The sequence below is a fragment of the Oncorhynchus mykiss genome, chromosome 13 (genome assembly GCF_057628025.1).
Source record: "Oncorhynchus mykiss isolate SJ-2025 chromosome 13, ASM5762802v1, whole genome shotgun sequence".
NCBI lineage: Eukaryota > Metazoa > Chordata > Actinopteri > Salmoniformes > Salmonidae > Oncorhynchus > Oncorhynchus mykiss.
Window position 1 is genome coordinate 50,509,018 of NC_143034.1, and position 14,853 is coordinate 50,523,870.

General features: G+C 43.4%; 1 protein-coding gene across 1 annotated transcript in view; it reads right to left on the reverse strand.

Annotated features, from left to right (window-relative positions):
• col5a3a (collagen, type V, alpha 3a) overlaps positions 1–14,853 on the reverse strand; it is a 74,876-nt gene that overhangs the window by 19,264 nt on the left and 40,759 nt on the right. Inside the window, 23 exon segments of the mRNA XM_090196471.1 lie at positions 39–146; positions 379–432; positions 789–878; positions 3,070–3,177; positions 3,307–3,360; positions 3,708–3,761; positions 4,139–4,192; positions 4,423–4,467; positions 4,773–4,826; positions 5,862–5,906; positions 6,189–6,242; positions 6,577–6,630; positions 6,933–7,040; positions 7,356–7,409; positions 7,636–7,680; positions 8,400–8,453; positions 8,892–8,936; positions 9,408–9,461; positions 10,522–10,566; positions 10,865–10,918; positions 11,177–11,221; positions 11,349–11,402; positions 14,642–14,686. Coding sequence (XP_090052597.1) covers positions 39–146; positions 379–432; positions 789–878; positions 3,070–3,177; positions 3,307–3,360; positions 3,708–3,761; positions 4,139–4,192; positions 4,423–4,467; positions 4,773–4,826; positions 5,862–5,906; positions 6,189–6,242; positions 6,577–6,630; positions 6,933–7,040; positions 7,356–7,409; positions 7,636–7,680; positions 8,400–8,453; positions 8,892–8,936; positions 9,408–9,461; positions 10,522–10,566; positions 10,865–10,918; positions 11,177–11,221; positions 11,349–11,402; positions 14,642–14,686 — 1,377 coding nt within the window.

The following is a 14,853-nucleotide window of genomic DNA, read 5'->3' on the forward strand; positions in this document are numbered from 1 at the left end:
GAAAAAAAACGAATAAGGAAATGATCAAAGGTTCTTACTGGCTCGCCCTTTTCTCCCATTGGTCCTCCAGGGCCGACCCCACCGGAGCGTCCAGGCTGACCAATAGCACCAGCCGCTCCAGAAGGCCCTTTCTCCCCAGTGGCTCCCTGGGTAACGACAAGACAGGGGGAACAGAGAGGTAAGAGGACAACGTCACATGATTCACTCTTTCATTTAGTACACTGGTTATGATCTTCATGGTAACAGCCTCCCACTCTACATGTCCTTGTTGGCTATAGACCACATTCGGACCAGGATTGGGGATGGAGGTGGAGATTAGGGGGGTAGCATGGGGAAAATGGGAATTGAACAATTGCTATATGATGAAGTCCAATTTACCCCTGCTCCTGACAGACCGGTGGGTCCTTCTCCTCCTTTCAGTCCAGCAATGCCCTAGAGAGAGGCAAGCACACAGAGATGAACCAATCAGAGCCTTCATCACAGGAACTCCAACCAATCAGTTTCCATCCCACTGTCAGAGTATACAGTTATCAGATGGTCCACCATCAGTTAATTCAAGTAAAGGACTTAGGGTCAGTTTCCCAGACCCAGAAGAAGCCCACTCTTGGACTAAAAAGCAGCATGGTCAATGGAGAATCTCTATAAAAAGCCAGGAAACTGGCCTTCAGTGATTTTCACAGAAAACACTGGGCACTATACAATACAGCAGTACTTTACATCAGTGCAGAATGTAATATGTCAGTAAGGTGAAGGTCAGGAGATGTGAGGTGGGTGTGTTAGCTCGTTACCATGGCTCCAGGGCTGCCCCTGCTCCCTCTGAAGCCTCGGAGCCCAGCGGGGCCACTCTTTCCTGGAGCTCCAGACGGACCCGGGTCTCCCTGGAAACCAGAACAGACAGACAGACAGACAGACAGACAGACAGACAGACAGACAGACAGACAGACAGACAGACAGACAGACAGACAGACAGACAGACAGACAGACAGACAGACAGGCAGACAGACAGACAGACAGACAGACAGACAGATATGGAGGATTAGGTCTGAGTCTACCAGTGAGCTGACAACAGGCCTCTTTTTATTTGTTTACATTTTTTAAGGGGTGGATCAGCTTAATATTGCGGACAGATTGTTGCTTCCATCAATGTAATTGTCTGCATCATTTCCAAACCCCCATATATTTTGGGGGTAAATATATCCATATCTATACATACCCATATATATAAACACACTATCGTTCAAAAGCTTGGGGTCAAACATTTTTTTTCCATTAAAATAACATCAAATTGATCAGAAATACAGTGTAGACATTGTTAATGTTGTAAATGACTATTGTAGCTCGAAACAGCAGATTTTGTTTAATAGAATATCTACATAGGTGTACAGAGGCCCATTATCAGCAACCATCACTCCTGTGTTCCAATGGCACGTTGTGTTAGCTAATCCAAGTTTTTAATTTTAAAAGGCTAATTGATCATTAGAAAACCCTTTTGCAATTATGTTAGCACAGCTGAAAAATGTTGTCCTGATTAAAAAAGCTATAAAACTGGCCTTCTTTAGACTAGTTGATTATCTGGAGCATCATCTTGTGGGTTCGATTACAGGCTCAAAATGGTACACCTATGTAGATATTCCATTAGAAATCTGCCCTTTCCAGCTACAATATTCATTTACAACATTAATAATTTCTTATGGCTGGGGGGCAGTATTGAGTAGCTTGGATGAATAAGGTGCCCAGAGGTGCCCAGAGTAAACTACCTGCTCCTCAGTCCCAGTTGCTAATATATGCATATTATTAGTATATTTGGATAGAAAACACGAAGTTTCTAAAACTGTTTGAATGATGTCTGTGAGTAAAACAGAACTCATATAGCAGGCAAAAACCTGAGAAAAAATCCAACCAGGAAGTGGGAAATCTGAGGTTGGAAATCTGAGGTTTTGATATAAATATGAACTTTATCAAACAAAACATACATTTATTGTATAACATGAAGTCCTATGAGTGTCATCTGATGAAGATCATCAAAGGTTAGTGATGAATTTTATCTCTATTTGTGCTTTTTGTCGCTCCTCTCTTTGGCTGGAAAATGGTTGTGTTTTTCTGTGAATAGGCGCTGACCTAACATAATCGTTTGTGGTGCTTTCGCTGTACACTATGTTGGGATTAACAACAAGATTACATTTAAAATGGTATAAGATACTTGTATGTTTGTGGAATTTTAATTATGAGATTTCTGTTGTTTTTAATTTGGTGCCCTGCACTTTCACTGGCTGTTGTCATATCGATCCCGTTAACGGGATTTCAGCCCTAAGAAGTTTTAACAATGTCTACACTGTATTTTTGATCAATTTGATGTTATTTTATTGGGCAAAAACAAGAACATTTCTAAGTGACCCCAAACTTTTGAACGGTAGTGTATATATACATAAACATTCATATATATTCAAATATACACATACATATATGAATACATACATAAACACACTTTTTTTAGAATATACCTTTATTATTCCCCGCAAACCCTACCACCCCTCCCCTGATTGAAGTAAACGAAGAAACAATAACACTTTGGATTCTACTGCCGGCTTATACATACGATACACATTTTACAGACACAATCTATTTTACAATTTCTTTACATTTTTATTTTATTTTACAATATATATTTTGTTTGTTTTTAGTCCTTCCTCTATTTCTGATGTCCATCCAGTTTGATTTTAATTTGTAACTGTGCTATTTCACCGCAGGCCTCTTATGAGGTGATAAATCACAGGGTACAGTGCAACAGTCACATCAACTGAGAGGAACATCCATATTTTATGAGCGGTAATGTACGGAGCACAGCGAGGTATGGAAAGAGGAATTTTTTCCTCCTCTTTATCAGTTTGGAAATTTGTGGGAAGGATACATCCTTTGAGGTGAGGCGACCTATCTCGTTTCTGAGAGGGTCCTGGAGGAGACATGTATGATCTTCTATAGATTGCTTTTATGATGATAATAATGATAGTGTTGAAGATGATGATGGTGGCGGTGAAGATGATTCACTGAAGATGAACACGACGGACTCACCTTGGATCCCTCCTTGCCTGCTGCTCCAGGTAAACCCATCTCTCCAGGGGGTCCTGGTGACCCAGGGTGTCCTCTGTCGCCGTTAGGTCCAGTCTCACCAGATTTACCCTAACGACAACCCCGGAGACAAAACAAGACAGGAGTTCTCATTACCCCACAGCTCTCATTTATACGTTTGATTTTCATTGACACAAACAAACTACAAATGTAGTTCTAATCACTTATTGGATAACTCACCTGTGGTCCGATCACACCCGTTGGCCCATGTGGACCAGTCTTGCCTTGGAAGCCCTGAGAGAGGAGAGATGACAAGTGAGAAAACAGCAAGTGAAGCTGTGACCCAAAGCTAAGAGCTGAGAGAGAAAGAGCCAGCCTGACAGACAGAGAGAGAAAGAAAGAGAGAAAGAGAAAGAGAGAGAGAGTTGTTTATGGATAGGATTAGTAGCCTTCAATATGTAGCCCACTCTAGCACTTCAGTAATTCAGCATCCAAGCCACAGCTTTTGTCTTGCCTGTTGTTGTGGTGTTATTGGGGGTCTTGATGAGTGTTGTAATCTATGTCCATATTTGTACAAAGGCAAAAAAGTAACTAACAACCACATAATTCCTGGGTCATCATAGAATCCCAGTTTAACTCACTGGCTCCCCTCGCTGTCCTGGATGACCTGGTAGTCCGTCTTTTCCTACTGCTCCCTGAAAAATAATATTGCACTTTTGATTAGCATAGACACACATGCACACTAGATGGAGATAAAAAGTACAGACAGACGCAACATAAGACTGGAATGAAAAACAGAAACATGTTAAACAATGCAGGGGCTCCCGAGTGGCTCCTGTCACTACAGACCCTGGTTAGTTTCCAGGCTGCATAACAACCGGCCGTGATTGGGAGTCCCATAGGGCGGCGCACAATTGGCCCAGCGTCGTCCAGGTTAGGGATTGGCCGGGGTAGGCCGCCATTGTAAATAAGAATTTGTTCTTAACTGACTTGCCTAATTAAATAAAGGTTAAATAAAAAAATGTCAATAAAATAAATAAAAGCTGATTGTCATTTGACACATCACACTTACATTAGGTCCCTTAGGTCCTGCCTCACCGTTCCTTCCCTGTGGTCCTTGGGGTCCCTGTACGATCAACCAGACAACACAAAGACTCAATCCAGTTGACTATCTTTACCAGTAGGTATCGTACACTGTTATGTATCTGTGAAGCATTATGATGCTTTTTCCTAGCAGGGTGTATTGTTGTAATATTATCATCCTATGCTAGCTATTATTAGATATGATATTATTAGCTGTGTTATATTATAGCTCAACTCTGGGGTTGTGAGGTTGTGTGTCAGACTGAAGCTTACCTGGTCTCCAGTGGATCCTGGTGGGCCTTCGTGTCCAGAGGTGCCCTGATTGGCGGAACATGTAGAAGGTGGAGGATTGGGATAGAGAGAAACACAGTTATTGAGCCTGTTGGTCTATTCATTCATTTTATGAAAATATTTTTTTTTACCATTGTTAATCATTTCATTGGTGTTCTTTTGAAAGGACTCCTGAAATAACTGATTTCAGTTTCAAACATGTAGCTGCAGAGTATTGTAAGTGTTATCTCTTTGCACCAGATGGCATGGCATGCTGTGCTGAACAGTAACACTTTCAACAGCGCCTGTTCCTTCTCTCGTTGTGAGGCAGCTGTGCACTGGCCTAAACCCACCTTGTCTCCTGACTTTCCTGTCGGTCCTCGTGCTCCTCTCCCCCCTCTGGCACCCTATGAAAAAAACAACATCAACATAATCCTTCTTATGACAACACAACTCATCCATAGGAGAAGGATAAATGACATGGGGTGAATGAGAGTTCCTATGATGTAAATCAGTGGTCGCCAACCGGTCTGGTTTTCTGTAAAAAAAATACAAACAACAATAAAGCCTTGCGTTCCTATTTCTTAAAATGAGTTTAGTGCTGGTGGTAGGTATACTTTATTCAGCAGCCCTGGTGCCGGAAAGGCAAAGTGTTCTCATTTTGAACAATGTCTGAAGGTAGAACTCCACCTACCTGGCAGGCCCAGAGAGCAAATCAAAAACCCAGCGCTGGCCAATCAGATAGCTCAGATCACTGTCTGCACAGTTTCCTTGAGCCATAGGCTGTCAAAAGAAGCCTCGAACGCACAGCAAAGTTGATAATGTGGGATTTCTAAACATTTAAAAACATGGCTAGAGAGAGATTCAAACGAATACAGGAAAGAGCTGCTGTTTTTATGAGTATGTTTATGTTTAAGTTGTTATTCAGGACTTTCAACACTTTAATAAGCCATTAAAATGCTAACCATCAGATGCAGGCCATCAGTCCAGTAAAATAACTGATTATGCTCACTCAGCTGTGCCTCACAAGTAATACAACAAATGATCTACTACCAATGTGATCATATACCTTCAATTTAGAAATATCATTTCTAAATAGTCTGAGAGGGACAACATTGGCAGGGTAATTCAAGCATAGTGATAACGTATTGGGCCTTATAGCTTACTGCACAAACCTCATTATTACTGAACTGTTCTTAACTGGTTAATGTTGCATAGGCTTATGTTTTTTAAGTCATGTAAAAAAAATTATCTGAGCGGTAGATCTCGGCTTGCTGAGTCAAGTGATCTTGACTCAGAAAAGGTTGATGGCGACTGACTGTAAATGAATGGTGTGCAATGTCAGTTGGTGAGAAACCGTGACTCACACCTCACCATAGGCCCAATGCAATAGAGATCAACAGACTCAGATGCTGTAAGACCAGAGAAGAAATCTAACTCACATTAGGACCTCTCTGACCCCCAGTTCCTGCTTGACCAGATGGACCCTGCAGAAGAAAAATCCAGCATTATCATCTATCAGTGAAAACAGTACAGGCAGTTCACCAATCTTTGGATGGTTAGAGGAGAATTACAGTAGAGGGTTTAATACGGTTCAATATGGTTCAATACAGCTCAGTATGGTTCAATACAGTTCAATATGGTTCAATACGGTTCAGCATGGTTCAATACGGTTCAGCATGGTTCAATACGGTTCAGCATGGTTCAATACGGTTCAGCATGGTTCAATACGGTTCAGCATGGTTCAATACGGGTCCTATGGTTCTCACCCGTCTTCCTTTCTCTCCCAGAACTCCGGCAGAACCAGGGAACCCCACGGATCCCTGGAGAACACACACAGAGGTTAACCATCTACAGCCTTACATTAATCATGCATCAACCACAACATTTAATAAACTAATAATGAACCACAGTATCGAATTAAGCTAAATCTAATCCATAAGTCAAACACACTGCCTTAAATACGCCATTAATCAACCCGCTAATGAATTGTTGTCACTAATGAACTATTAATAAAATACCTATTTTTAAATCAGCCATTTATCATGCTTTATGTTTCATTTGACAGCAATGAGCTGAGCCAAAGAAATACACACTTCTTTCTGTTTCAAAGTTTTAATGTAAAACAAAGTCTTAAAGCTCTGAATTGGATTTTACCTTGGGCCCCTGTCTTCCTGGGTATCCTGGCAACCCTGGGACACCCAGTTTACCCTGAGGAAGGAGAGATAGAGCAAATGAGAGAGAGAGAGAGAGAGAGAGAGAGAGATATTAACAGAAAAAGAGGAGTGGAATCATTATGGTTGACTTGGCAACATTGCCAAAAACAAAGTGCATAATGCATGCAAATACTGTATGACATGGTTTAAGCAGGGTGTTCATGTGATTACATGTACTGTAGCCGACACGCTGAACACGCATATATCCATACATCTGCATAATCCCAATAACTCATACATATTGCATGACCAGACACATACAGTAAATGTTAGACTAGTGAAATAATGTTTCTGTACCTTCTCTCCAGCTATGCCAGCACCTCCAAACTCTCCTAGGGGTCCCGACTGGCCCTTAGGCCCCTCTGGCCCATCCTCTCCATGACCTCCTGTGGCCCCGTTATCACCCTACACACGCACACACACACACATCACAGAGAGAGATAGATAGATAGAGAGAGAGAGAGAGAGAGAGATAGGGAGAGCGAGAGCGAGAGAAATATAGGGAGAGCGAGAGAGAGACAGAGAGAGAGAAAAAGAGAGACAGAGAGACAGAGAGAGAGACAGAGAGAGAAAAAGAGAGGTAGATAGGAAGAAAGAGAAGCAGACAGAAAAGCAGGTCAGACTAAGTGAGATCTCATCTCATTCTACATAAAATACCTTATTTGTTCATAATGAAAACTGATCTGAAGCGTGTGTAGTCTGGCGTGGGTACACTCTCACCCTGTCTCCCTTGAGGCCCATGTCACCTTTGAACCCGGGGAAGCCATCTTCACCCTGCAATGTGAAGAGGAGAAGAAGACAGTGATTTCTAATGATTCCTGATGATTCATGAATCACAGTACTGAGATCTCTATGGGGGATGTCATAATAAACCATGAAGTAGAAATGAGATGCCTTTACAGTATCTGACAGTGAGACAACTGGTACTTTGACTGTGAGTAATCACGTCTATTCTTCTAGTTTTACAGCACAATTACTGTGAAAATGACTCTTTTCTCACCTTTTCTCCTTTACTCCCCTTCATACCTCTCACTCCATCAGCCCCCTGTGAAACAGACATTCAAATACAAATAGAATCAGAACAGGCCACAATATCACTGATAATCACCATTCAAGACGATACTGTACTACAGTACTGTATTCAGAAGTAAATAAAAGTACTATCAACAGCATGCTTGGGTTGTCACTAAACCATGTTTTTATTGTATTTTACTGCCACAACTATTGGAAGAAACACCATGATTTTACCCTGGGGAAGGACTTATTGATTTGCTCTTAACCTGTCATTGCCCTGCTATTGACCAGTTATTGACCCTCTATTAACGATTGCAGACGAGGTCAGCTTGCGCCTTAACGACAGTGACCTAGAGGTGGAAAACTGGTGGTGTGAATATTACTTTGAGTGAGTAAGCATTCCCAGCAATGACAATCCTCTATCCCAATTCTCCCACCTCCACGCTCACACACACGCTCACACACAACATAATCCCACCCCCCACACACATAAACGCGTTCCTCTCTTATCCAACATTGTCATTTCTACTGTCCATCAAACGTTATTCCCACTGTCATATAGATCTCCTCCTGAGAATACACCTGCTCTCTCTGAACCTGTCAACTGTCAATCACACACTCACACACACACTCCCACAACATGTCCATCACAGGTAGAGAGATTGAAATGTCTGAGGGAATGGCTATCTCTGTCAGCGCGGTACATTTGAGGACATTTCAACCGCGACCATTACATAGCATCTGACTCACCTTGACACCGCGAGTCCCTGGATAACCAACAGGCCCCTGGGTTCCAGGCAAACCCTGTACGACAAAACAACATCAGGATTCATCTGTCTGAAAAGCACTATCCATTATACAGAAGCTAGTGAGCAATTGTGTTGGGCGAATGTAGTCAAATCGCACAATGGCAATGAGTGCTTTTGACTGGACAATGAGGACGAGTGCACTTTATGATCATTACCATACCGCTGATGAGCGGAGTGGATTGACGTGACTGCTCAATGACGATGGCATTGTGAAAATACAATGCTGAAAAGGACGAGTCAACGGGAGTGATGACGATGATGACGGCGAGCTAACGTCTGATTGGAGTGGAAGGGAGTGTCCGATGGCAACGCATTCAGTGAACGTGAGGTGAGAATTGTGATGAGTGAACGTGATTGGATAATATGGCCGTTTATATGACAGCACAGTGGTATGATGACCCAGGCAGGTCTAACGGGCTGTACTGTAACTCACATTGAGCCCCTTCTCTCCTGGAGGGCCTTCTCTTCCTGGATGGCCCTGCACACATTGAACAGACATAGCATATTAGAAGTCTTATTATGAGACATCATAAAGGCTCACAAATGTTTATAACAAGTAGTACAGCATTGTACCAGCCGGCGGTACCTTACTATTCTAACTCTCCACAGATCTCCAAGTCTGTTTTTAGAACCAATCAATGGAGCTTGATGGACAGTGCAAAGTAAAGGGAATACAGCACAACGTATAGGGGGACTTGGAGGGTGTCTGTGTCTGCAGAACACGACAGTACACACGAAACATAAGCCCTGTTTCCTGTTACGTAAAGCCATGTGGATGGACGTTTAGCTAAGCCCTTTGGTAAACAGGTCCTTCATTCAATGGAGCTAATTGAAATGCTGCGTTGGAGATCTTTCCTAATGCCTTCTGTTCTCCCCTGCTGGTGGAGAAGAGGTAATGCACCCTGGTAAGGTCAGCGCTGCTGAGGAAGAATCAGATGGATGTACTTACAGTAGGGCCATCGAGACCAGAGAGTCCCTGCAGCCCACCGCTCCCCTGGGGACCCTGTGGAGGACAGAGACAGATCATGAGTGGTGAAACTTACTGTATATTCAAATCAATGTCAAGGGTAACAACCAGGTTACAACAATGTGATACAGGGTATATGAGTTTTTGACTATGAATAGCCTCTAGTGCAGCCATACTCAACCGGTGGCTACCGACTTTAAAAAGAAATCATTTAAAAAACTTGGCCTTTCAATTTATTCATGTGGTTGAGAGCTGTAACTAGAATGCACAAGGTGCAATTTTTTGCATTTGGTAGTGTATGGGAAGTTTTCCTCTTGTTGTGTCATTCACTGACAGACATTAGAGAGCTATTTCTAACATGTCAGTAATGCAGAGTTGATCAACTAACCCATGTTAGCTAGGTAGGTATGTTAGGCTAACCAGCTATCTAAATCTTGTAGTTATCATGGCCAGATTATATGCCCATGGGGGCCCCCATGGATTTTGTTAACACAAACTGAAGGAAATTAGCTTTAAAACTGCACCATTTTCTCTCCGCTCCATGACAATATGTGTAGAAGAATTGCAGGGAAATTTAGTTAAGAACTGCTAAATGTTCTTTCTGCCAACAAGAGGAGAGTGAACAGTCTGGGGTCATGTGGGTCACGAGGTGGGGGTTTGTTACTACGCCGATGAAGACAATATCCATCCGGACCTTTACCACCTAGGAAATAGTAGTTGAGTAGCCCTGCTATAGGAAATAGTAGTTGAGTAGCCCTGCTATAGGAAATAGTAGTTGAGTAGCCCTGCTATAGGAAATAGTAGTTGAGTAGCCCTGCTATAGGAAATAGTAGTTGAGTAGCCCTGCTATAGTGTGAGGAGGCTGTGGTGTGTGATAGCACAGCACTGACTCCCTGCCTGCCTGTGTGTGTGTTCCAGTGTGTGTTTCCTGGATATTCATGTTCTATCTAGTGTCCTCTGTAATCTGAATGGGAGCCAGGAGTGGCTGGTACTGGGTCACAGCGTTCAAGGCCAGCCTCCCCTGGGGGGCGGAGCTGATATTGGTCACAAGATCAGGTCTTTAAATCTGAAATGAAGAGAGATGCATGGTGCCTACCTTCTCTCCTGGCAGGCCGATGGGACCCTGAGAACCAGGAAGGCCCTGGACCAGAACAAAGCATCAATCAGGTTAGTGTGTGTGTGTGTGTGTGTGTGTGTGTGTGTGTGTGTGTGTGTGTGTGTGTGTGTGTGTGTGTGTGTGTGTGTGTGTGTGTGTGTGTGTGTGTGTGTGTGTGTGTGTGAGAGAGAGAGAGAGAAAGAGAGAGAGAGAGGGAGAGAGAGTAGAAAGAGAAAGAGAAAGAGAGAGTAGACAAAGAAAGTGTTGAGACTGTGTTTTTTTATGGATGATGTTTTTGACAACATGTTGTTGTGTGTTGACATTGTGTGAGGTTGTGGGTTACCTGTAATCCAGGATTTCCTTGTTGACCGCTGGGCCCTGTCTCTCCAGGTGCCCCCTGAGACAAAACAACAAGAAGTGTCACACACACTTTCTCTTCACACAACCCTGGTCACATGGTCAGAGCCCCACATGCTAGGAACCCTAAACAGGGTCATGGGACTGCTACTACACTGTGGTCAATGCTTTTACATAAACATCATCTTTAGAAAGCTTTAGAAAGCTTTTATTCACCCATTATAGTCATCATGGATCAACTGTTGCCATTTTGAGGTCATGAAAACTACAAGTCCCATTTTAAGTTAAAAATACTGACCAGGTTGCCCTTTGACCCTTGAACTCCATCCACACCTGTAATACCCTGAAAGAGAAAGACAGGTAATCAGATTTAACTGTATTTGATGTTATCTATTAATGTCAGACTGGTTTGAAGGGTGTTAAATTGCCTATTGGAACAGCATTAAGGTGAAGGTTGGATGTTGACTTACTGGCTGGCCAGGGGGCCCAGGGGACCCTCTGGGTCCGACAAGTCCTCTGGCACCCTAGAGTCAAACACAGCACACTGATCAATACTGTATCAGGTTCATATAAGCTCATGTGTACATCCTCAAATTATGACTGAAATACAGGTACAGGAAACAGTACCAGTCAAAAGTTTGGACACACCAACTCATTCAAGGGTTTTTCTTTGTTTTTACTATTTTGTACATTGTAGAATAATAGTGAAGACATCAAAACTATGAAATAACACATATGGAATCATGTTGTAACCAAAAAAAGTGTTAAACAAAATATATTTGATATTTGAGATTCTTCAAAGTAGCCACCCTTTGCTTTGATAGGGTGGCTGGAGTCTTTAACACTTTTTAGGGTCTTCCTCTGACTTTGCCTGGTATAGAGGTCCTGGATTTCAGGAATCTTGGTCCCGGTGATGTACTGGGCCGTACGCATTACCCTCTGTAGTGCATTGCAGTCAGAGGTCGAGCAGTTGCCATACCAGGCAGTGATGCAACCCATCAGGATGCTCTCGATGGTACAGCTGTAAAACCTTTTGAGGATCTGAGGACCCATGCCAAATCTTTTCAGTCTCCTGAGGGGGAATGGGTTTTGTCGTGCCCTCTTCACGACTGTCTTGGTGTGCTTGGACCATGTTACTTTGTTGGTGATGTGGACGCCAAGCTCTCAACCTGCTCCACTACAGCCCCATTGATGAGAATGGGGGCGTGCTCGGTCCTCTTTTTCCTGTAGTCCACAATAATCTCCTTTGTCCTGATCACGTTGAGGGAGAGGTTTTTGTCCTTGCATCACATGGTCAGGTCTCTGACCTCCTCCCTATACGCTGTCTCATCATTGCCACTGTTGTGTCATCAGAAAACTTAATGATGGTGTTGGAGTCGTGCCTGGCCGTGCAGTCATGAGTGAACAGGGAATACAGGAAGGGACTGAGCACGCACCCCTGAGGGGTCCCTGTGTTGAGTATCAGCGTGGTGTTGTTACCAATCCTTACCACCTGGGGGCAGCCCGTCAGGAAGTCCAGGATCCAGTTGCAGAGGGAGCTATTTAGTCCCAGGGTCCTTAGCTTAGTGATGAACTTTGAGGGCACTATGATGTTGAACACTGAGCTGTAGTTAATGAATAGCATTCTCACATAGGTGTTCCTTTATTCCAGGCGTGAAAGGGCAGTGTGGTGTGCTGTTGAAAAACAGTTGATAGTCCCATTAAGCACAAATCAGATGGGATGGCGTGTCACTGCAGAATGCTGTGGTAGCCATGCTGGTTAAGTGTGCCTTGAATTCTAAATAAACCCCTGACAGTGTCACCAGGACAGCACACCTACACCATCACACCTCCTCCTCCATGCTTCACGGTTGGAAGCACACATGCCGAAATCATCTGTTCACCTACTCTGCACCTCACAAAGACACGGCGGTTGGAACCAAAAATCTCAAATTTGGACTCATCAGACCAAAGGACAGATTTCCACCGGTCTTGTTCATTGCTCGTGTTTCTTGGCCCAAGCAAGTCTCTTCTTCTTATTGGTGTACTTTAGGAGTGGTTTCTTTACAGCAATTTGACCATGAAGGCCTGATTCACGCAGTCTCCTCTGAACAGTTGATGTTGGATGTGTTTGTTACTTGAGCTCTGTGAAGCATTTATTTGGGCTGCAATTTCTGAGGCTGGTAACTCTAATGAACTTAACCTCTGCAGCAGAGGTAACTCTGGGTCTTCCTTTCCTGTGTCAGTCCTCATGAGAGCCAGTTTCATCATAGCGCTTGATGGTTTTTCCGACTGCACTTGAAGAAACTTTCAAAGTTGTTGACATTTTCAGGAATGACTGACCTTCATGTCTTGAATTAATGATGGATTGTCATTTCTCTTTGCTTATTTGAGCTGTTTGGTCTTTTACCAAATAGGGCATGTCAATTAACACATGTTAATTGAAATGCATTCCAGGTGACTGACTACCTCATAAAGCTGGTTGAGAGAATGCCAAGACAGGTGACTACCTCATAAAGCTGGTTGAGAGAATGCCAAGAGGGTGCAAAGCTGTCATCAAGGCAAAGAGTGGCTACTTTGAAGAATCTCAAATCTCAAATATATTTTGAGCAGTTCAACACTTTTTTGGTTACTACATGATTCCATGTGTTATATCATAGTTTTAATGTTTTCACTATTATTCTACAATTTAAAATATTTTTTTAAATAAAGAAAAACACTTGAATGAGTAAGGGTGTCCAAAATTATGACTGGTACTGTATATACAGTATATATGTGTGTGTGTCTGTATGCGTGTTTCTGTGTGTTTCTGTGTGCTCATCATGCATTTGTGTGTCCGTGTTTGAGAGATATTGTAAGTATGTTTGAGTGTGTGTTAGTAGTGTCTGAGGAAGAGCGAGTTAAATGTGCCTCTGCGCATATGGGCAAGTGTGTATTTGTGTGAGAGTGATTGTGATTGTGTGTGTCTGTGAGGAGAGATGAAGCGGGTTGGGGGGTGTCTCTGCTTGTGTTGTTTTTGTCAGCATCACTCTTTGTACCTCGGCCAAGCCACCTGTTCCAAAGCCACATCTGTGATCTCCCTTGAAGTGATTGATATGGAAATATAATCATTCAGCCCAGGATTTCATCTCTACCATCTCTCTCTCCCTTTCCTTCACTCTCTAACTCGCTCTTATCTCATTCACCACCCACTGAATTCCTCTCTCACATTTATCTCCCTCCCTCTCTCCCCCTTCCCCCTCACTTCCCCCATCTCTCATCTAAACCCCCTGAGTCTCTCCCTAGTTTAAGGGCTCAGACACACCAATAGCGTTTGCCTGAGGAGAGTACTGTAGTTGCGAACTGAGTGCAAACCGATTTTACATGTTGAATCACGGAAAATGACATTTTCGCAAGATTCTGACTCAGACGGCCTCAACAGCGCGCTGAACGGTAAACGATCGGTAGATCCACATTCATTGTGAGCCTTAACACAGCCTTTCTAACATGTCTAATACAGTCCTCTATTTCTCTGGTTGCTGGGTGATCCATTTAGAGAGGCAGAGCCCCACTGGGCCTCCTCCTCACCTGCTGGGATAAAGATGGAGTGTGAATCGCAGACAATCAGCCTGGGCACACTGCGGTCATAGAGCCACCTGATGGGTGGAGGAAAGTGTGTGTGTGTGTGTGTGTGTGTGTGTGTGTGTGTGTGTGTGTGTGTGTGTGTGTGTGTGTGTGTGTGTGTGTGTGTGTGTGTGTGTGTGCGCAGAATGTGCCGAAGCTGCATTTGGACGTGGTTACTCACAGGTTCACCGGGCTGTCCAGTCGGCCCTACGGGTCCATCTAAACCCTAAAAAATGACACGAGAAAGAGTCAACAGAGAGAGAATACTGTCCTGTCTTCATGTGCCTCTCTGTCATTAAAGAAATCAGTTGACTGACAGATATGTCTACGTAATACATCACACCCGTCCTCTATCCCCCTTTCACATAACTAACATGCCTTGTCCTGACCACA